Here is a 24,793-nt window from a genome sequence, read left to right as displayed (position 1 = left end):
TTTGATAAATCTAGCTTAGCAAAACTAATAATTAAAACTAAATCTTCTTTTTTGTTTGGGGATGATGCAATGTTTAAATGGTATTGTAAAAAAAATTACAACCTGAAGCTAGGGGTTTTTCACGAAAGACTATAAAAAATAAAGCGATGAAATTATATCTAGAATATTTAGAACAATTAAGAAATACATTTAATGAAAGGGTGTCATTAACATCAGATATTTGGTATGATGTTATGACAAATAACCATTATATGTATGCCACTATACATTGGATTGATGAAAAATGAAAATTTCAAAAAACAATAATTGGATTTATAGAATTAGTAGAACAATATAGAGGTAATTTAATTGCAAGTAAAATTCGAGAGACTAGTTATAATTACGATATTAGTGATAAAATAATGATAATCTCATTTGATAATGCAAGTAACAATAGTGCTGCCATTGAACGACTAAGATGCGAACTTCTATTAATTTTAGATGGACAATTGTTTCACAATAGATGTGTATGCCATATTTTAAACTTATGTGTACATGATGGTCTATAAATATATAATGAGACATTAGCTAAAATAAGGGGTGTTTTGGTTTTAATTCGAAGTAGTGAATCTCGTTCCTAAGAATGGAAACAACTTGCTAATGAATTTGGCATATATAGAGGATTTCCAATAGATGTTCAAACTAGATGAAATTCAACTTATTTGTCATTACAAAAAACTAAACCATATAGACAACAACTTGAATTATTTTGGAATAGAAAAATAGTAGAACCATATCAACTAAGGGATAGTGATTGAGAACAACTAAATGTTATTATATATATATATATATATTAGAAACATTTTATAGTGCAACAAAATCATTTTCTGGTTGTAAATATCCTACTACACATATTTTTATTCGTGAAATATTTTATATTGTTAGTTATTTTGCAGAACATAGGGATTCAAATATATATGAACAATTTATAACCTCCATGGAATTTTTTTTTAGAAAATATTGGACTAATATACCATTGTTATATCTTATGGTAGTTGTATTAGATTCCACACAAAAATGAGAAGGTGTTGAATATTTTTTGAAGTTTTATAAAACGACTAATTTTTGAAATGTATAATTTATATGAGTCCCGTTTTAGTAATAAATCAAGTAGTGAAAATTCTTTTTCACAAAGAAAGTTTAAGGGATTCTTAAAATGGGGGTGATCCATATACCTCAAATCAAAAAAATCAAAGGGCAGTTTACAAACATCTAATGGGTTTAACGAACTTGAATTCTATTTAAATAGGATATCTTCATTTTCTGATGACCAAATTAACACATTTGATATTTTGTCATGGTGGTGTCAAAATCAACACACCTATTTGGTGTTGGCCGCCATGGATTGAGATCTACTAACCCCCCAGTGTCCACAATGCCATCGGAGTCAGCTTTTTTCTACAAGAAATAGGGTGCTCAACCCAAAGAGATCGATGTTACAACATACGACACTGGAAATGTGTATATGCTTTAAGGATTGGTTGGATGCCGAATTTAACGAATAAAAGATAAATTTGTATGATGAATCTAATGAATCAGAACATAATGACAGTGCATGGCCATCCACAGCACATTGATATTTCCTTTTAAAGGGAATACGCCCCTCAATTATTGGTTTGAGTTTTTATTTATTTATTTTAATAGTTAATTATTGTCTCATACTTTAGATTTTATTATTTTTTCTTCAAACCATACTAACTTAAGTATCAGAGTGCCCTCGGGAGCAATCCTTAAGGCAATTCTTTGCAGGTACTCATACCATTTGAAGGAATAAGGAGATTTGGCAACACTTAAATATGAGTTTGCTTTTTTAATGTCATTTAATAACCTAATATTCATTTGCATCTTAATATATGTTTGTTATTGAAACCATACTAAGTTAAGCATTGGAGTGCCCTCGGGGGCAACTCCATGGGTAGTTTTTTGCAAGTGCTTTTAGGATATGAAGGAGTTGGGTATCTTTCAAGGAGAGGAATATTAAGAAATACAAAATTGACAATCGCTTGTAATTACTTATAAACATATTTAAAAAAATATTTGTTGTAATTGAGAAAAAAATAAAAAAAATATTTAAAAAATTATGTTTAAATTTTTTAAAATAAATGACCAACGGGTTGGCAAGCCCATAGGCCAACCCAGACAACCAAGCTAATGGACGGATCGACCAAGCCCAGCAGGCCTACGCCCCAGCCCGACCCGCCTTAGCCGATTTATTAAGGGCCATAGGGTTATGTCGGGCCCCAATTCCCATTGCTCGACCCGGCTTGCCTTTCTCGCGGGCCAAATTCGGCTCAGCCCACCAAATGGGTGGGCCAAGCGGGAGGCGGGTCGGCTTGGCTCGACCCGCCCATTTCACATCTCTGACACCACCTGTTGCACTTATAGGATTAAGTTGTTGCCTCAATTAATAGTTATAGTTTTTAACTTGAATGATAAGCTCTTGGATCTTAGGGTTCAACTGGTATTAGAGTAGATCACGAGGTTGAGTCTGTGCGGACGCAACTCTAGGGGTAAGGGGGGGGATTGTTGAGTTTAATATTGACAGTCTCTACATAAATGCCTGGCAAGGTTGTGGCCACCCAGAAATTGACCCAAACTTGGTTTGTGGGGCTCGTGCGCTGGTGATGGTGCTGCCTACTGTACTTATAAGATTAAGTAGCTATCTTGGCTAATAGTTATAGCTTTTAGCTCGAGTGGTAAGCGCGAGTCCTGGGTTCAACATTATCCACTGTCACCGCCCCCACGTTACACACCTTCCTCCATTTCTATTACCACTCGCCTCCGCCCCACACCCTTTCCCTCTCTATTGTCGTTGCACAGTCCCTTCCCCTTTTGTGTTGAGCTCGAGTATAGAAATTAGCTCACCGAACCAAGTCTAAGCTTAGCAAATCCCAACTCATTTTGGTTTGATTGAATTGCAACTCTACTTAAACAGAAGACCTTTTTCCTACACATGCAGTGTCAAAGCTAACTGACCTACTACCTTGTTAATCATAGGTAAACACTATTAAATATATAGAACTTGTGAGATAATAACGTTTTATTAATTTTTTATTTTTATTTTTATTTTATATAATTGAACAGTCTTTCTTTTTTTTTCTTTTTTTTGGGGCCCAAAATCACTTCAGAATTTCTAATGAAAACTAGAGAGGCTATTTAGATATGAAAATAAATTTTATATAAAAAAATAGAAAATGTGTTAAAAAAATTCAATTAAAATTATAAAACTACTGGTTTGGGCTTTGTATCGATCGATCTTCAGCCTATTAGGCCAATAAGCCCAAAAGCCCATAAGCCCACTACTTTCGTGCAATTCCAGAAAATCTCTTCAAAATTTCATCGAATCTCTTGCTCACATTTTCTGATCTGCCCCACGCCAATCGACACTCTGTAATTATCAGTCTCTTGCAGATGCGCTTTGAAGATCAGATCATTGCCGATCTGCAATCGCATTTGCGCCATTGTTCCGTGCTTTAAGACCTAACACAGAAGAAGAAGAAGAAGAAGAAGAAGAAGAAGAAGAAGAAGAAGAAGAAGGGGAAGATGCAGTGGTACTTCGTTGCCGCGCTGCTCACCATACTCACCAGTTCTCAGGTTGTTTATGCATTAGTTTATTTGTAAACCCTAGAAGAAAGCTTTTTCTTCTCTTATCTATACTCGCAATTGTTATCTTTGATGTAGCAGCGAATTTAACTGTAAAATGTACCGACTCTGTAGGTTTAACTGTGAATTTTGCATTGCATGATCGGAGCTTTCAGCTACTTTCTTATATGAGCTAACCTTTTCTGAGATTCAGTAGTTGGATGGCTTGAAATCTGATTCATAGGATGAAAACGATGCACATATGCGTATAAGGGTAGAAGACAAACTATTACTATGATCTAAGAATAATATGCGAGTCTGTGGATGTGTTTCTTCTCAATTTTTTACCATTTTTTGCTGTGGGCAAAAGGGATTGGAGGAAATGCAGATAAATTTCTTTCTCATTTGCTGGGGCTGGTGGTGTGTAGTTGAAGAACTCAAATATTGTATAGTGGATCCAAAATTGTGAGATACGGTATTCTGATTGGACCTAGTCAATTTATGGGTGATGAGCTGGTGTCCAAGTTAGGGACGGGACCTTTTTGTAGGAATGAGCCTATAATAATATGGGTTCATGGAAAAAGCATCAGAAGGAGTTGGAAGGAATTTTTTAAGAATACAAGCTTCCCAGTTGGGCTTTGATAGGGATTAATATGGGGGAGGAATTTGTATGTTGGGTAGTTTCTCTAAAGGAGTTCTATGGCCTTCTTATATTGTGGTCAACAACCTTAATGTATATCATTTATGTTACAAAAGGAACTGGTAGAAATTTGGTAAGAATACAAGTTTCCCAATGGGGCTTAATTTCGGGAAGGACTGTGTGTGTGGGTAGTTTCTCTGAAGGAGTTCTATGGCCTTATATTGTGGTCAACAACGTTAGCGTTTATAATTCATGTTACACAGGTTGTATAAATATAGGATAACATTGAATAAAGATGCCAGTGGATTGTATTTGGAATCAATGGATGCTTTCTCAGATTTCATGTTCATCTTCATATTAGGGAAGTGGAAGATGCCATGAAATGGAGGAAATTGATGAAGGTTAAGTTTGTGGTTATATCTTTTGCAAATTATGATAGGACTTGAAGTTGTGTGAATCTTGTGGGCTAGCACTTCCTGCTGGAGTGGCTTTTCTTGTATGTGTACTGTGGCCTTGGAAAAGCCTAATAGTTGATGGTTTATGACATTGTCAATTGGATAGAAATGTTTAAAGAGGACGACTCCTAAAACTTTTAAGGTAAGAAATGCCTAGGACTGTCCATTTTTGGTTTGAGGTAAGTCATCCACAGGATAGAGTTTGAGAAAGATGTGGGGCACAACATTAGCAAGCAAGATGTCTCAAGGAGAGGACTGCAATGAGAATGTTGTTTGGTTATAGCTGTTGAGAGTAAAAACAATAATATAAAAGATAAAATTTCCTCTATCTAGCTGCTTAAGCTTTTAGAAGAGATGGTGGCAACAATTCAACATGTTATTAGAGCAGGCAAAGCTCTTGAGTTCAAACCTTAGTGCTAACCCAATATTAAAATAGTTGCATGTGTTTGGACTAGTTATGTGTTTAGGCTTGGCCACACTTGAGAATCCATATTGAGAGTAAAAATAATAATATAAAGATAAAGTTAGCTCTCTATCTAGCTACTTAAGCTTGTAGATGAAATGGTGGCTAACAATTCAACAATAGCATTCTTCTTCCGTTGGCCACTAATAGAAATGTGTCTATAGGGATATGGGTTTGTTATCTCATGATTCATAAATATCTACTTAGGCATTTTAAATAGACTTATTCATGGATAATTGTGTTGTTTTAATAGTAATAATTACGAACAAAATGAGAAAGCTATCTATAGATAAGATGAGTTTTTGGGTTTTGAATGTTGGTTCACCAATTTCCCATTGTCCCTCCTTCAAGGTTTTAATGGAATCTATCCACTAGTAACTAAAAAAAGGCTATTTTATAATTTTCAGTGTACATGTCATCCTCATTTTTCTTCCTCAAGCAAATTAACCACTCACTAGGGTTTGGGCTCCATAAAAACCCTTTAGGATTTGGAGCATGTAAAGTTTTGGATGATTCACTTAGGAAAAAAAAAGAAAGAAAGAAAGTTTTGGATGACTCTTCTAACCACTTTCAGTTGATGAGGATACCATTCTGTGATTGTTGTTGGATTTGAACAAACATATTTAAGGGGTGTGTAAACAAACATCAAGTGACATTTCTTCAAGTGATGTAAAATATTAGAACTAACAGTGGTATCAGATTCATTCGTGTTTATTGTTTGTCCATTGATGTGTTTAATATGTTGATGTGTTGTGTGTATGCCATAAGTTCCTATGGTTATATTTTTGTTGTTTATGCCAGTTAAAAAAGTAAAATCTTTCCTTTCATGATATTTACATGAAAAAATGAACAATTTAGGGTAAGAATGAATCTGCAAACAATTTGGTTTAATTTGCATGATCCATTTGTTTCTTATATCAACCCTAGTTTTTGGTATAACATATTACTCCTGTATGTTTTTGCTGTTTTTTGAAGGCTTTAAATTTGTCTAAATAGAAAATGTTTGGTACCTATAGAAACTAGGATGTGACATCTTTCTATTGGTGTAGGGATATTGGTTAGTTATCCCATGATCCATAAACACGAGTTTGTTAGGCATTTTAAATACAATTATCACATGGAAAGTTTTTTGTTTTAACAATAATTATTATGCATAAAAGGAGGAAGTCACCTATAGTTAAGATAAGTTTTTGGGCTTTTGAATGTTGGTCTTCCCAGTATCTCTCCTATCATGGCTCTAATGAAGCCAATGTGGGTGGCTGTCTATTAGTAATTACAAAAGGGCCAGTTTGCAGTTATTAGTGTAGACGTTCCTCATATTTCTCTCAAGCAAATTAAAAGCTCCATAGGGTTTCCTAAGGGCACCACCAAAAAAACCCTTTTAGATTTGGAGTAAAGTTTCTGGCGACTCTCGTAGCCAGTTTCGATTGATGAGGAGAACATTGTGTGATTGTTGCTGGATTCAGACAAACATATTTAAAAGGCATAAGTCACATTTCTTCAAGTGAGGTAAAATATAAAAAATAACAGCATTGTGCCTCAGTCTCTTTTACTTGGTCCTGAATTCTGAGGATATCTTCTGGTCCCTGATAATTTAGGAGAAACTTTAGATTGCAAATTGGAGTCTTTTCTCTTTGCTGTCTTAATTGTCACTCTACATCAGGACACTAGGACAATGTTCGGTGGCCATTGAGGAGAGTAGCATTCTCTTTTTTACTTGTTCTGTGGTGTCCTCTGCCACGAAGGGAACATCTTCCTATGAATGGCTATTTAGGGATTTATGACCTCTCCTTGGGTGGCCTTTCTACCTAGCTTCTACCTCTAGTTCCATCCTCACTTCAGATGGCTTAACAAAGATTACCGATGTATCTTGTGACGCCCCGTCCCCACTACTGAGTGTCTTCGTAACCCAAAGTTACGTTAATAGATCCCACTCCGGAGGCCGACTATGTCCTAACAACAGGAGAATAAAAATAAAGTGGGCACCTTGGGTGGGGTCCAGGCTTCACCGCCTTTGGCCATCGAGAACTCGAGGTCTAAGACCCATAGGCAACGAAAGGACACTCGAGTCTCGAATCTGACCTGTGCCTCATAAGTAGATTAACAAGCTGCAATTAGGGTATGTCATAACTTACTCACACAAAGTACTCATTAAAAGAAACAAGTCCAACAGACAAATACAAACAACGTTTGACACAACCACAAAATAGTTACAAGTCACTCGACCGACATCCCAATCATGGATTGCCACTCTCATCATCCAGCTGGTCATCGACATACATTGCCTTTCCCTTACCAAACCCCTAGCTATCTGTGTGGTTAGTGGGAATGAAGGAGTGAGTCTTGGGACTCAGTAAAGGTAATATGCAATGTAGTAAATTATTAAGCATGACATTATAGATAAATATGAAGTGTAACATGAATGCGACCCCGTCCACCGCACCTATCTCAGGCTCTAGGTGGCCCCTAATGATTTCCTCCAAGACCCTATCTGGAGACTCCCATAGTCAAAAATCAATTGTCCCATGTCTAGGCACTCCCTTAACATCTTATGCAAGTCATGACAAAAGTAATTTATACACAGAACATATTAAACTCTTACCTCGAGATACGTGCTGTCTGATAATTTGTACCGTTGACGCACCCAAAATCCGTTAACAAAATATTTACAAAGCAAGGTCAAGAACTAATTTAGCAACCCATAATTAAATTCATTTGGCTACCGAGTCCACTAAGTTACTAATTGACTAATTTTCCTAAATTAACTAATTTAGACATCATCCCTTAAATTAACTAACTTACTAGTTAATTTAGCTAACTAACTAACTCATTAAATTAACTAATTAAAATAAACTTTAACTTAATTAAGCTAATACCCTAATTCCAAACATTATCAATTCACTAATTGACTAGCTTCCCAAATTAACTAATGAAGATTAACTTTGAAATTAACCATACCTTACTACCTCAATTTCTTCTCAAGTTCACGGCCACTTCTTCTACTACACTTTATGCCTTCAATTTCACTCCCTACTCTCCTATTTATACTCACCTTCACTGAGCCTTTACTTAAATGATTCATTTCAGAGCCATCATTTGGTAGTCCATTCTTGGCTACAACATCATTCTTATTCTCCTCAATTTCCAAGGGCATTTGCATAAAAAATAGAAAAGAATTGGGCTGTGGTGGACAAAGAAGGAGGGTAGCTCAGCAGCTGCCACCTGGCGTGACCAGGAGGACTGCGCGGCCGCCTGGCCACGCGCATGGCGTGTGCGCGGCAAAACTGCGTGCCTGCGCACATAGAAGCCTCATGGCGCCGTTTTGGGCGCCTTATGGCTGATTAAAAATCAACCTATTTTCCTAGTGCGCGCACAAGCCTCCCACGAATCAAACCCGCATCCCATGCTTGGCCACCCTCGCGTGTGACCGCCTGCGCTGCCACTTGCCTTCAACTATAATATGCACCAAATAAATTTAAAGAGACTCGCGGCCTCTTTCCGAAATTACACCAGCACCCCAAACTTTTTGGAATCTCTACTTACACCCCAAAATTTCCAAACATCCACCAAATCAATTCATCATATCATTTCCATAAATATTCCCGAATAAATAATTATTTACCTTAATTTTCCATTTCCTAAAAATACCATAAATAAATATTTCCTCTGAATTTTTCAAATATTCAATGATAACCTCAAACAATTATTATTTATCTCCAAAATTTCGGGATTTACAAAAATTCGAGACGTTACAGTCTCCCCTCATAAAATTTCGTCCCCTTATAAAATTTCATCCTCGAAATTTTGAACATCTCATCATATTATGCACCAATTGTGACATTACTCGTGGCCTTCAAATAAGTAAGGGTATCGTTTTTGCATTTCTTCCTCCATCTCCCAAGTTGCTTTTCGTTTCAAGTGCTGACTCTACTGCACTTTTACCATAGGGAGAGTTCTATGTCTTAACTGACAATCCTGGCGTCCTAGCACCCGTATAGGTCGTTCTTCAAAGGTCATATCAGGTTGGAGGTCAACTTCTTCAATGTATACCTCTACGTCAGGATTGTATATGTGTTTCCGTAATTGGGAGACATGAAATACGTCATGTAGTTCGGCTAGTGCTTCTGGCAAGTCCAATCGGTAGGCAACCGGTCCAACTCGATCTTTGATTTGATACGACCCCAAATATCGAGGTCCCAACTTCCATCTTCGCTGATGTCTAAACGTCGGACGCATTAGGGTAGCTCGAATGTACACTAAGTCTCTGACAACAAACTCCAAGGGTCAGGTCCGATGATCCGCATACTTTTTCTGTCGATCTTGGGCTGCCTTCATGTTTCTGTGAACCACCTCTATTTGTTGTGTCGCTTTATCCACAATATCTGTTTGGGCAAGCTGTTTCTCTCCCATTTCAAGCTAGCACATCGGGGATCGACACCGTCGTCCATACAGTGCTTCATATGGTGCCATTCCTATGCTTGCTTGATAGTTGTTGTTATAGGCAAATTTTGTCAAACTTAAATATTCATTCCAACTACCCCTAAAATCTCGTACACACGCTCTAAGCATGTCTTCCAAAATTTGATTGATTCGTTCTGTTTGGCCATCTATCTGGTGGTGATAGACTGTGATGAAATTCAGTTGAGTCCCTAGTTCTTCTTGCACAACTTTTTAGAATTTTGACATGAATCGACTATCCCTATCTGACACAATGCTCACAGGTACCCCATGAAGGCGAATAATTTCCTAGATATAAAGTCGGGCAAGTTGTTCAACGTCCATTGTGCTCTTTATGGGCAAGAAATGCGCTGACTTTGTTAGTCGATTCACAATCACCCAAATAGCATCAGCTTTCTTTGGAGTTTAGGGTAAAGGTAAACCCATGATAAAGTTTGTTGTTACATGTTCCCATTTTCATTCGGGAATTTCTAGCAGTTGCAAACTCCCTGATGGCTTTTGATGTTCGGCTTTTATCCGCTGACAAGTGCCATATTTTCTTACGAACTTAGCCACGTCTCTCTTCATTCCTGGCCACCAGTACACTTCCCGTAGGTCACGATACATGTTGGTGGCTCCAGGGTGTACCGTATATGGTGTTCGATGTGCCTTGTTTATAATTTTTTGTTGTAGCTTGCCAAGGGATGGCACATACACTCGTCCATTCATTCGGAGTATTCCGTTACGATACTCAAATCTCGGTTGCTTCGGTTGCCCATTCCCATCTATCCATTGTTCCAAATTCCCTTCTTGAGCTGTCGCCTGTTTAATTTCGTCCCACAGACTTACTTGTAATTGCACTTGCGCTATAATTGTCGTCTCGCCACACGATTTCACGTTAAGGGTCAGTCCTGCAAATTCCTTAGTCAGAGTTTGTAGACAGACTGCTTGACACGCTCCCGCCATAAAACTCTTTCGACTTAGCGCATTTGCCACCACATTTGCCTGCCTAGGTCGGTATTGGATGGTACAGTCGTAATCCTTTAGAAGCTCCATCCACCGACGCTGACGAAAATTTAGATCTTGTTGGGAGAAGATATACTTTAAACTCTGATGATCCACATATATCACAAATTTCTCCCCGTATGGATAATGCCGCCACAGCTTCAGGGCATGTACCACAGTTGCTAATTCCAAGTCATGCACTGGGTAATTCTTTTCATGAGGGCGTAACTGTCCAGACCCATAGGCGATCACCTTCCCGTGTTGCATTAACACACATCCTAGCCCTATTCCCAAGGCATCTGTATATACCTCGTATCCTTTGAAACCTTCAGGTAACCCCAGGATAGGTGCTGTTGTCAATCTGAACTTTAGTTCTTGAAAGCTCCTTTCACAATGCTCATCCCAAACGAATTTGACCCCCTTCTGAGTTAGTTGAGTCAGCGGAGTAGCAATGCTCGAGAATTTTTCGATGAACTTGCGATAATATCCTGCTAGTCCAAGGAAACTTCTTACTTCAGAAACAGTAGTGGGTTGCGGCCACTCTTTTATTGCCTTCACTTTTGCAGGATCCACTGATATGCCTTGGCCCGAGATTATATGCCCCAAAAAGGAAACTTCCTTCAACCAGAAGTCACACTTACTAAATTTTGCATACAACTTATGGTCCCTTAGCATGGACAGAGTAATTCACAAATGTTCCCGATGAGCTTTCTCGCTTGGTGAGTATACCAATATATCATCAATAAACACAATAATAAATTTGTCTAAATACGACCGAAATGTCTGGTTCATCAAATCCATAAATGCCGTCGACGCATTGGTCAAACCAAACGGCATCACCAAATACTCATAGTGACCATACCGTGACCGGAACGCCATCTTTGGAATATTCTCCTCTTTTATCTTTAATTGGTAATACCCCGACCGCAAGTCAATTTTAGAGAATACTTGGGCCCCTTGCAGTTTGGTCAAACAAGTCATCTATCCTGGGTAGTGGATACTTGTTCTTAATAGTCACCGTATTTATTGCACGATAATCAATACACATTCTCAAACTTCCATCATTTTGCGCACAAATAACACAGGCGCTCCCCAAGGTGACACACTAGGGAGAATAAAATCTTTATCCAACAAGTCTTGTAACAGAATCTTGAGCTCTTGTAGCTCAGCTAGGGCCATTCAGTAGGGCCACAACAGGAAATTCTGTGAATAACGTGACATGCTTGTAAGCATTAGACCTGTAATAAATGCAAACTGGGGTGTTTGTTAAGGATAAGATCAACTAACAAAGTCAATGCATTTCTTGCTCATAAGGGGCAATGGGCGCTGAACAACTTCCCTGACTTTACATCTAGGGAATTGTTCGCCTTCATGGGGTACCTGTGAGCATTGTGTCAGATAGGGATAGTCGATTCATGTCAAAATTCTGGAAAGCTGTGCAAGAAGAACTAGGGACTCAACTGAATTTCAGCACAACCTATCACCCCCAGACAAATGGCCAAACAGAACGAGTCAATCAAAATTTGGAAGACATGCTTAGGGCGTGTGTATGAGATTTTGGGTGTAGTTGGGATGAATATTTAAGTTTGACAGAATTTGCTTATAACAACAGCTATCAAGCAAGCATAGGAATGGCATCACATGAAGCACTGTATGGACGACGGTGTCGATCCTCGGTGTGTCGGCTTGAAGCGGGAGAGAAACAGGTTGCCCGAACAAATCTTGTGGATAAAGTGACACAAAAAATAGAGGTGGTTTGCAAAAACATGAAGGCAGCCCAAGATCGACAGAAAAAGTATGCGGATCGTCGGACCTGACCCTTGGAGTTTGCTGTCGGAGACTTAGTGTACATTCGAGCTACCCCAATGCGTCCGACGTTTAGACATCAGCGAAGAGGGACGTTGGGACCTCGATATTTGGGGTCGTATTGAATCAAAGATCGAGTTGGACCGGTTGCCTACCGGTTGGGCTTGCCAGAAGCACTAGCCGGACTTCATGATGTATTTCATGTCTCCCAGTTACAGAAACACATATACAATCCTGACGTAGAGGTACACATTGAAGAAGTTAACCTCCAACCTGATATGACCTTTGAAGTACGACCTGTACGAATACTAGGACGCCAGGATCGTCAGTTAAGACATAGAACTCTCCCTATGGTAAAAGTGCAGTGGAGTCAGCACTCGGAACGAGAAGCAACTTGAGAGATGGAGGAAGAAATGCGAAAGCCATACCCTTACTTATTTGAAAGCCACGAGTAATGTCACAATTGGTGCATAATATGATGAGATGTTCAAAAATTTCGAGGACGAAATTTTATAAGGATGGGAGACTGTAATGTCTTGAATTTTTGTAAATCCCAAAATTTTGGAGATAAATAATAATTATTTGAGGTTATTATTGAATATTTGAAAATTTCAGAGGAAATATTTATTTATGGTGTTTTGAGGAAATGGAAAATTAAGGTAAATAATTATTTATTTGGGAATATTTATGGAAATGATATGATGAATTGATTTGGTGGATTTTTGGAAATTTTAGGGTGTAAGTAGAGATTCTAGAAAGTTTGAGGTGCTGGTGTAATTCCGGAAAGAGGCCGTGAGTCTCTTTAAATTTATTGGGTGCATATTATAGTTGAAGGCAAGTGGCAACGCGGGCGGTCGCGCGCGAGAGTGGCTAGGCGTGGGACACGAGTTCGATTCGTGGGAGGCTTGCGTGCGTGCTGGGAAAATATGCTGATTTTTAATTAGCCATAAGGCACCCAAAATGGCGCCGTTTTGAGGCGCCATTGTGCGCGGCCACGCGGCCTTCCTTGCCGCGCCAGGTGGCAGCTGCTGAGCTGCCCTCTTTCTTTGTCCGCCACAACCCAATTCTTTCTCATTTTTGATGCAAAATGCCCTTGGAAATTGAGGAGAATAAGAATGATGTTGTAGCCAAGAGTGGACTATTAAATGATAGCTCTGAAATGAATAATTTAAGTGAAGGCTCAATGAAGGTGAGTATAAATAGGTGAGCAGGGAGTGAAATTGAAGGCATGAAGTGAAGCAGAAGAAGTGGCCGTGAACTTGAGGAGAAATTAAGGCAGTAAGGTATGGTTAATTTCAAAGTTAATCTATCATTAGTTAATTTGGGAAGCTAGTCAATTAGTGAATTGATAATGTTTGGAATTAGTGTATTAGCTTAATTAAGTTAAAGTTTATTTTAGTTAGTTAATTTAATGAGTTAGTTAGTTAGCTAAATTAACTAGTAAGTTAGTTAATTTAAGGGATGATGTCTAAAAACAACAACAACAACAACAACAACAACAACAACAACAACATATCCAGCCTTTATCCCATTATGTGGGGTCGGCTACATGAATTCTCGACTTCCATGTATTTATGTCTTTTGTCATATCTTCATTTAGGTCCATACACTTTATATCAAACTTTAATGTCTCTCTCAAAGTCTTATTGGGTCTGCCTCTACCTCTTTTTTTGACTTATTGTTCCATTTCATCAACTCTCTTCATAGGAACGTCTCTTGGTCTCCTTCTCACATGATCAAACCATCTTAGTCTAGTCTCTCTCATCTTTTCCTCGATTGGCACTACTCCTATCTTATTACGAATAACTTCATTTCTAATTTTATCTTTTCTTGTATGGCCGCACATCTATCTTAACATCCTCATCTCCACTACGCTCGTCTTTTGCTCATGCTAGTATTTGGCTGCCCAACATTCTGAGCCATACAACAAGACTGGTCTTATAGCTGTCCTATAGAATTTTCCTTTCAGTTTTAATGTGATTTTACCATCACATAACACCCCTGATGCATTTCTCCATTTTAGCCAACCTGTTTTAATTCTATGTGTGACATCCTCGTGAATTTCTCTATCTTTTTGAATCACTGATCCCAAATATCGAAAATGGTCTTTTCTTTGTAAGATTTGATCTACCAATTTTATAATAACATTCTCTACTCTTGCATTCTTACTAAATTTACATTCCATATATTATGTTTTCTTTCTACTTAATTTAAATCCCCTAGATTCTAAATTGTTCTTCCACAACTCAAGCTTAGTGTTCACTCTTTCTTTTGTTTCATCCACCAACACTATGTCGTCTGCAAATAGCATACGCCATGGCACCTCTGTCTGAATATCTTTAGTGAGTTCATCCATTACTAAAGCAAATAAGTATGGACTTAGTGCAGAGCCTTGATGCAGTCTTATTGTAATTTTAAACGGTTCAGTATCCCCTCCGTATGTTCTAACCCTTGTCTCTGCACCGTGATACATGTCCTTAAGGGTTTGTATATAGGCTATTCGAACTCCTTTCTTCTCTAAAACCTTCCATAATACTTCTCTAGGGACCCTATCATAGGCCTTTTCTAGATCTATAAACGCCATATGTAGGTCTTTCTGATGATCCGATACCTTTCCATTAGGCGCTTCAGTAGGTATATAGCTTCCATTGTTAACCTACCAGGCATGAAACCAAACTGATTTTCTGAGACCTCTGCTCTATTACTCTCTCCCAGAGTTTCATGGTATGGCTCATTAATTTAATTCATCTGTAATTTTCACAGTTTTGAACATCTCCTTTATTCTTGTATATAGGAACCAAAGTACTCTTTCTCCACTCATCCGGCATCTTTTTTGATTTAAGGATCGCGTTAAATAATTTCGTTAGCCAGGAGATGCCCTCTTCTCCCATGCATTTCCATGCTTCTATTGGTATATTATCCGGTCCCATCGCCTTATGATTTTTCATCTTTTTTAATGCTTGCATTATTTCATTTGAAGTTATGTGTCGATAAAATGTATAGCTCACGTTCCCTTCGGAGTTACTAAGATGTCCCAACCTAACTCTTGTGTCGCCACCATCATTGAATAATTTTGTGAAATACTCATTCCATCTCTCCTTAATTGCTCCCTCATTCACTAATACATTTTGATTTTCATCTTTTATGTATTTCACTTGATTTAAATCCCCTGTTTTTCTTTCTCTTACTTTAGCTAATTTATATATATCCCTTTCTCCATCTTTTGTATCTAGTCGTTTATATAGATTCTTATATGCTTTTGACCTTGCTTCACTAACAGCTCTTTTTGCTGCATTTTTTGCTTCTTTATACTTTTTTTGATTTTCTTCATTGTTGCACTGATATACAACCTTATAACAAGTTTATTTATTTTTAATTTTCAATTGTACCTTTTCATTCCACCACTAAGACTCCTTAAGGTTAGGGGCTTTACCATTTGTCTCTTCAAGGACTACCTTTGTCGTGCTTCTTAGGGCATTAGCCATTTCTCTCCACATTTGGTTTGTCTGTTCTTCTCCATTCCATTCCCTTCTACCCCTTAATTTTTCTTTGAAGATTAGTTATTTCTCCCATTTTAAATCCCACAACTTGATTCTTGACTGTGGGAGTCTCGAGATAGGGTCTTGGAGGAAACCAATAGGGGCCACCTAGAGCTTGAGATAGGTGCGGTGGACGGGCTCGCATACATGTTGCACTTCATATTTATCTATGATGTCATGCTTAATAATTTACTGCATTGCATATTACCTTTACTGAGTCTCAGGACTCACCCCTTCATTCCCACTAACCACATAGATAGCTCGGGGTCTGGTAAGGGAAATTCGATGTATGTCGAGGACTAGCTAGATGATGAGAGTGGCAATCCATGATTGGGATGCGGGTCGAGTGACTTGTAACTATTTTGTGGTTGTGTCAAATGTTGTCTGTATTTGTCTGTTGGACTTGTTTCTTTTAATGAGTACTTTGTGTGAGTAAGTTATGATATAACCCTAATTGCAGCTTGTTAATCTACTTATGAGGCACATGTCAGATTCGAGACTCGAGTGTCCTTCCGCTGCCTATGAGTCTTAGACCTTGAGTTCTCGATGGCCGGAGGCGGTGAAGCCTGGACCCCACCCAGGGCGCCCACTTTATTTTTAATTTCCTATTGTTAGGGCATAGCTAGCCTTTGTGGTGGGACCTATTGACGTAACATTGGGTTACGGTGACACTCGGTAGTAGGGACGAGGCGTCACAAAAAGAGTAGTGAATCTATTCTCACTATGGTTCACCTCCTGGGGAGATTTGTTGGTATTTTATGAAGAAACAAGAAAAGGGAAGGGAAAAAAATACCAAAGCGAAAGTCATATATTTTATTCAATCGTAAACTCCAATTTATACAACTAAAATGTAAATTGAAATGACCATAAAGAGGAGAATAATATGGCATAATATCCAGCTAAAACAACTAACAAACAATATTAGATATTTGCTAACTTATTGATTATGGATAATTCTAATTTATTTTGACTTATTCAAACCACATCAACAGCTACTAAGTCAAAATTCAACACTCCTCCTTGACTTTGAGGCTGCAAATGTAAATTCTGGCATGTCTTAGATATAGGCATATAGGCATTTTATGATTTATGGTTATGAGGCATAGGTATGGTTATGGGGGTATTTTATGATTTATGGTTATGAGGCATATGTATGGTTATGGGGCATAGGCATTTTTTGAGGCATATGTATGGTTATGGGGCATAGGCATTTTTTGAGGCATAGGCATGAATATGATTTTGAGTAGAGTTAAAATAACTCCTTCTCATCCTGGTATTTGGCTATACTCAAAGGTTGTGCCAACACTCCATGATGGCTGCTTGAACTCTAGGATTTTGAAATGCCATGCCAACATCGGGGTTGGCCATAATTTTTGAAATACCTTCCTCAGGTGTAAGCCCAATTTGATCAAATTGCTACTTCACTCCAGGACTGGATAGATCAAAGTTTTTTAAGGAATCCAACATCTGGTTATCCCATTTAGTGCTTCCCCTCATATTATTTAGCATGTCTTCCAACTGTTGACGGTATTGTGGATTCTGCAGCATCCATTTAAATGTAGAAGGATTCCTCATCTCTTCTGGCAGATATGAATAAACCATCTTCTGCACAGTTGGATCTTCCATCATTTTTTCCAAAGCTTCATTGACAAACCAGAACTTTTTTTCCGAGCAGACGATGAACCTTGAGAAACACCAACCTCAGATGCAGAAGTAGTTCCATTCTGAGAAACTTGGTCCACAACCTCAGCATTCTTTGATGATTCTAACGTAGTTGTTTCCTCAAAACCTCCAAAAGAACTCTTCTGTAATGTTTCTTCAAGAGAAACATCTACAAACGCATATTTCTTTGGGTCCTCCATTTTTGGTTCACTCAATCTCACAGGTCCCTCAAGAAGAAGGGCTTTGATACCATTTGTTGGTATTTTATGAAGAAAGAAGAAAAGGGAAGGGAAAAAATACCAAAGCGAAAGTCATATATTTTATTCAATCGTAAACTTCAATTTATACAACTAAAATGTAAATTGAAATGACCATAAAGAGGAGAATAATATGGTATAATATCCAGCTAAAACAAATAACAAACAATATCAGATATTTGCTAATTTATTAGTTATGGATAATTCTAATTTATTTTGACTTCTTCAAACCACATCAACAGTTACTAAGTCAAAATTCAACAAGATTCCTAAGAAGGAGCAGTTCTATAGGGATAGGAAACTGCTACTTTTGACAATATTCTTTTATTTGCACTGCTAGTGGTATGGACCATGTTGAGTTTATTTTGGTCTCTGTTTGGTGACATTGGATCATGCCATCCTTGCTGCTAGATCTTTTGTTTTCTTCTTCTTCTTCTTCTTCTTCTTCTTCTTGGGTGATGTGGGGCTTGTGGTCCAAGAGGAACAGCAATGCTTTGGAAAGAGTTGAACCCTCAATTTTTATAGGATTCATTCTTCTTTCCCTCTTTTTTATGGTTGAGGGACACTTCTTTTAGGATTTATTCTTTTCTTTATTTTTTGGATTAGATGTATTTACCTCTATTTGCATAGGAGTTTGTTCTTTCTGCTGTTCAACTCTATTTTATGGCTATGGGTTTGTCCCCTTTCTGGTATCTTTCCTCTATGATATTTTTAGTTGTCAACAAGAGTCGAAAAAGCCATTTCTGACCAAGCAAATAAATAAATAAAATAAAAAAGACCTTCTACAACGTGGTACTAAATGTTGGGTGATTAAGAAAAAGCACGTTCATAAAATGGAGAGTAACTAAAATGGAAATATTGTAATATAATGATGGAAGAGTTGTGTTACAAGAAAAGATTAAACAAAAAATGAATGATTGGAACACTTTCTGAGACAAAATGAGTGAATGCTTTTTGAGATGGTATTGGTACAGTATGTAGTCTTTCTGCTGTTCAGCTCTATTTGATGGTTATGGGTTTGTTCACTTGCTGGCATCTTTCCTTGATATTTTTGTTTGTTAAAAAGAATAACTAAGATTTTTTATGATGTGTGGTATTAAATGTTGGGTTATTAAGGAAAAAAATGCGTTCATGAAATTCAGAGTCAGTAAACTGGAAATATTGTAATATTATGATGGAAGACTTGTGATTTGAACATGTGAGAAGAAGACTAATAGAAGCACCCATGAGGCGAGTAGATGAAATGGAGGAAATTTGTAGCAAAAGAGAGTGGACGACCAAAGAAAATTTGGTGGGAAACCCTTAGGCATGGCAGAGGATATAATGGCCTTACAGAGAATTTTTTTTTTTATTTATTTTAAATAATACAAGTTAAAAATTTATTTAAACAAATGTGATAGTTTTCAAACTATCATATCCAGTGTGGCTGGATAAAACCTGCTCCTTCCAGGAGTGAGTACCTCTTGCTCCTAGCCGGAGTACCTTCTCTTAAAAATCATGTGAATCCACATTTTGCAAAGCACTAAAGCATTCAGTTCTTCACTTACAACTCTGGAAAAAAAGGGAAATGCTCTATGTCTGAGAAAGTCATGAATATAAGTCAGAATATGCTTTGTCTATATTTGAACCAAAATTCATTAATGCAGGGTTGAAAATGAAAGGAAACCCACCTGGAATGAAGATGGGTAAGAACTGGTTGATGGAGATACCAAGTTGAAGATGTTACCATGGGTGAGAAATTCCAGGTGGTTGTGCTTCTTCTTGCACATTTATCACTGCAATATCCTTAGATTGCTTGGAACAGAGGGAGGGAGGGAGAATTAGTTCGGATGAGGAAGCTTTTAATTTTATTGTCTCTTTCAGTCAGCCCCATGACAACTTTTGAAGGCAAAGCGTACCATAGTCAATGATATTGAAAGGAGGAAAAAGCAGAGACATCAAAGATTTTCAAAGAATGAGGTGCTTGCTCCTAAGAGGAGTGATTTTTATCAGGCCACTCTGGCTAGAATCACTGTGGAAGCTGACTGAAAAGATTGTAGTATTTTTATAAATAGTTTTTGAACCATAGCAATTTTTTAAAATAAGTTTTTAAAATGAGTATCTATAAAAACATCCTTTACTGAGGATGCAACTATGGATAGAGATGGTTGGAAGTCTAGAATTCATTTAGTTGACTAAATAGGATTAAGGCTCATGATTGATGTTGTTTTATGATGGAAGAGTTCTGATACAAGAAATGATGAAAGTGAAACAAAAATGAATCACTGGAATGCTTCTTGAGGTGGTAAGGATGTGCATCCTAGACCAGTTTATGCATATACTAATCTAGAAGTAACATCAATTGGAGGTTAACGAGGGAATGCTTCTTAAGACGGTCATGCATCTTAGACCAATTTATGCAAAAATGAAGTTAGAATAGCATCAATAGAAGGTAAATAAGGTAAGCTTTTTTTTTTTTTTTTTTGATGGAGTAGCCATTCTTAGTCCAATTTATGCATAAATGAAGTTAGAAGTAGCATCAATTGAGAGGGAATGTTTTTTTGAAATGGTATGATGTGCATCTTAGACCAATTATTGATAAAGATTATAATAATGTTTGTGTTCTATTTTAAGTTTTATTTGATTGATCTGAGCTTGTTTTTTATCTTATCTATTTTCATCTTGTTTATATACCATCTTTTACCTAGATGTTTTTTTAGGGTGCTTGGCACATAGAAATGGTGTTTTCTTATCTTATTTTATTTGGCAAGACTAAAAGTTTCTTTTTGAATTTGCTTGGTTTTCTTGCTGCACGATAAAGTCAGAAGTCAGTGTGGATACTTCTTTTAAATGAGATACTAATGATATGTCGCCTTGCTTTCCTGTTTGTGGCAGGGAATTTTAACAACTCTCTCTCAAAACAATGGGGGTTACAAGTATGATTATGCAACTGTCCCATTTCTTGCTGAAGTTTTTAAGGTGATTCTTCAGTTGGATTTGTCAAATATATTGAAAGGGATATTGTTGAAACCTTGAATAGATACTCTCTCTCTCTCTCTCTCAAAATAGTTTTTAACTTTGCAAATGTTTGGACCAATTTTTGTAACTGAGTTTATTTTCCTTCTATTCATGGACTTTTCTTCTGTCAGTGAACCACTGATATCATTTATGTAATGTTCCTACTCTAGCTTGCAGTTTCTTCCTTGCTTCTCTGGAGGGAGTCCCGACAATCATCTCTTACAAGGATGACTACAGAATGGAAGACTGTGCGTCTATTCCTAATTCCTTCGATCATATATCTAATCCATAACAATGTTCAGTTTGCTACCCTGACCTACGTGGACACATCCACATATCAGATAATGGGTAACCTAAAGATTGTCACAACTGGCATATTGTTCAGGTGCTTCCTTGTTATTTGCCTGATGGCCTACATCACATGTAATTCATGTTTTCTGAATTCTTTTATTTGCTCTGGTTGCCATTGATAAATTCATAATCTCTTACTTTCTGAGCATGGCCAAATTTTTTGTTCTTGTAAGAAAACTAAGGTTTAGGTGTTTTCACCCTTTTTTAACTGTTTCATTGCTCTGATGGTGTAGGCTATTTCTCAGAAGGAAGCTGTCTAATTTGCAGTGGATGGCAATTATTCTATTGGCAGTTGGAACAACAACAAGCCAGGTGAGAATATAAAGTTTTCTGACATTCAATTGTTCTTCTATTTATCTTGGGGTATATCTTAGAGTGGTACTGAGAGGTACTCCAATCTTCCAGTTGATTAGGGGCCAAATAGGAAGATGGTAGTCCTTTTTCCCTCCATGTTCATTTATGGGAGCAGTCTTTGAATGGATAAACAGGAATAGAACTGGCATTAAGAAAACATTCCTACATGCATCAGGAAGACTTATTTTATATACTGTAATCTATTTTACATTCTTGTGTCATTTAGTATTACATTCTCAAGAGCTGTCTCTTTATGCATATCTGAATTATTATCTGTTACATTTGGCAGTATTGACCAGAAAGCTTGTATTAAGAGCCCATGTAATATAACTTTCACCTATTGAAACCTGAGTAGAGTGGATTTTTTTTTTTTCTTTTATTATGTAGGTAAAAGGTTGTGGGGAGTCTTCATGCCAATCTCTTTTTTCAGCACCCATTCAGGGGTATATGTTGGGTATCCTATCTGCTTGTCTGTCAGCACTGGCTGGTGTTTATACTGAGTTCCTGATGAAGAAGAATAATGATAGCTTGTACTGGCAAAATGTACAATTGTATACGTAGGTATCATTTTGTCTGTAAACACTGTTTACTGAATTGTTTTCCCAAGTTACATGATCCTATTTCTTATTGCATTACAACTTAAGTTACCAGTCTACAAACTCATGAAGATATATATATGATGAGGACAAGCTCATTGACACTGTAATAGTTTCACCACGACCACCACAACAGCAATTATCACAATTTTAATCCCACCAGGCCCGGCTATATGAATTTTGGATTTCCAACCATCTCTATCCGTTGCATATTCTTTGTAAGGCCATTATATCCAATGTCATGTCTAAGGGTTTTCTACCAAGTTCTTCAATCTCTCTCTCTCTCTCTACAAATTTCCTCCATTTCATCTACTTGCCTCACTTGTGTTTCTATTAGTCTTTTTCTCACATGACCAAGTCTTAGTTGTGACTCCCTCATCTCATCTTCGATTGGTGTCACTCCAAACTTAATATATATGATTTCATTTCTTATTTTTCTTTTCTTTTATGGCCCACATCCACAGTAACATTATCATCTTAACCACACTCATATTTTTGCACATATTGGCGCTTTAAAGGAATTGTAAAAATTTCACTGAGTGAAACAATATTTGCTTTGATCTCAGAAGTTATAATTAGTGACATAGTATTATACCCATAATTGTCTGAAATTTTCTTATAAATAGTGCTCTTTATGATTCATCAAGGGAAATCAATGTGATCTTCATGTGATTTTGTATTTCATTCATCAGTGACATGCATTTTGTTTTGCTGTTTTTTGATTTTTTTTATGTTGAATTCTTTACAGGTGTGGTGCGATCTTTAACATGGCACGGCTTGTCATTGATGATTTTAGAGGTAGTTTCGAGAATGGACCATGGTGGCAGCGCCTTTTAAATGGCTACAATATTACAACGTGGATGGTGGTTTTGAATCTGGGATCAACTGGCTTGTTGGTTTCATGGTTAATGAAATATGCAGACAATATTGTTAAGGTAATTTTTTTAATTGGTTTGTCTTTCACAACCTGTTTCATGCAGATTGCATCTTGAAGTTTTATATAAATGCTTGTAATTGGGTCTCTGGAGTTTCTACCAGTTATTCAAAAAAAGCATGTATATCTGGAGTTGTTGAATAAACATGGTTTAGGCTTTATTTTATACTCATTAATCTGTTGATAGAGATGAAATTAATGCACCTTAGTCCAACTTACTGCAAAGATTATCATGTTACTCGTGAAGGAACTTGTTTATCTATCTCTACTCTGAAACTAGTGTGAATTGTTTTTGTTTCCTTCAGGTTTATTCCACATCAATGGCAATGCTGCTGACTATGGTTTTGTCAATATATCTCTTCAATTTCAAGCCCACGCTGCAGGTAAATCTTCACCATTTTATAAAAGGTTATGCACAGTACTCTATTCCCTGTTGCATGTTTTTACTTGTATGGATGTTCCTTCCTGCAACTTTGTTTCCTTTCTTTGTCTATATGATAAATTATCACATTTCTCCTCTTTTTGGTTTGCTGCAGCTTTTCTTAGGTATTATTATCTGTATGATGTCACTGCACATGTACTTTGCTCCTCCAAGCATGCTTGTAGACTTACCTTCTACGGAGAAAGCAGCTCCTGATAGCCTAAATGAAGTTTATGTTGAACGAAGGACGGATTCCTGATGCAATACTTCTTGCAGTTGAAAAGAAATGCCTTTGCCATCTTCTTGCCCCTTATTGGAAGTTCCACGCAGATTGTCTAAATGCTTAGAAAATTACCCAGGTTGGTAGCAGTGAGAAATATTGATATTGAAATCAGCGCAACATTTTCAGCATTTGATTGTGATGTGGAGCCAGTAATTGATATCTATGGATGCAAGTTGTTCTACCTACCTGATTTTTTACCTAGGGTACCAGAGAATCCAGCAATTAGATCTTCTTGGAATAATCCAACAGAGGATCTATCTGCAAATTTTTTCCGGATTCAGAAACTTGGCATGACGATTCTGTCCTGGTAGACTTTTTCTTTTTCTTAATTGATTACTTAGGGAAACTGTAGTGGACTAGAAACTATTTGAACCACCATTACTGGAATAGACTACAATATGTAATTCAGTATTTTGTGAATGAATTTGTGCTTTGGGGTTCAAAGAGAATCTGCTCTGCTGCTGTTATTTTTTCTCAGATGAGATGTGATAATTTTCATGTAGCCGACCCCACTAGTGGGAATAAGGTTTGTGCTTCTTGTTAAGATGTGATCATTCCAGATGCCTAGTTATATGGATGTTATACTGTCAAAGAATTTTTGTTTTATTTTGTTTAGGGATCAGATTCTGGTTTTACACCTTGCCTGACTGAGATTGCCATAGCGTTTTTAGAGAATCTGGATTTGGTTTGGAGACCTAACATAATTTTGCTAGTCTTTCAGAAAGATCATGCTTTTTAACCTTTCTTCCTTTATAGTTGGTCAAAGTTTTGGAAAAGCAAATGCTCTTAGTGATTTGCATCTGGATTACTCGTTCATTCTTTAAGAAAAAAAAAATCGGGTCCTCCATTTGGAAACTATTAGTTCAAGCTAGGTTAGAAGCTAGCTGAAGATAAAAAATCTCTGCTTGGTTGTTCTCTGTTGCCAACTCCCTCCCACATGTGGCTTAGATTTTTTGAAATGATTGATGTTTG

The 24,793-nt window shown here is 37.2% G+C and overlaps 1 protein-coding gene across 3 annotated transcripts; it reads left to right on the top strand.

Moving 5' to 3' along the window:
- Nucleotides 1–3,375: 3,375 nt before the first annotated feature.
- LOC127812947 (CMP-sialic acid transporter 1) lies at nt 3,376–24,286 on the top strand. Of its 3 annotated transcripts, none has more exons than XM_052353561.1 (8): nt 3,376–3,633; nt 20,760–20,843; nt 21,053–21,267; nt 21,467–21,545; nt 21,975–22,144; nt 22,932–23,118; nt 23,423–23,500; nt 23,654–24,286. In XM_052353561.1, exons 1-8 carry the CDS (start codon nt 3,583–3,585, stop codon nt 23,795–23,797), a joined length of 1,008 nt encoding a protein of 335 aa, XP_052209521.1. In that variant the 5' UTR covers nt 3,376–3,582; the 3' UTR covers nt 23,798–24,286. The 3 variants fall into 3 exon arrangements, with proteins under 3 accessions (XP_052209521.1, XP_052209523.1, XP_052209522.1); XM_052353563.1 differs by lacking the exon at nt 3,376–3,633 and adding an exon at nt 19,557–19,616; XM_052353562.1 differs by lacking the exon at nt 3,376–3,633 and adding an exon at nt 19,598–19,630.
- Nucleotides 24,287–24,793: the final 507 nt, after the last annotated feature.

Source organism: Diospyros lotus, chromosome 11 (genome assembly GCF_014633365.1).
Source record: "Diospyros lotus cultivar Yz01 chromosome 11, ASM1463336v1, whole genome shotgun sequence".
Classification (NCBI taxonomy): domain Eukaryota; kingdom Viridiplantae; phylum Streptophyta; class Magnoliopsida; order Ericales; family Ebenaceae; genus Diospyros; species Diospyros lotus.
The sequence above is the reverse complement of the archived record's forward strand: the minus strand, read 5'-3'. Positions and strand labels throughout refer to the sequence as shown.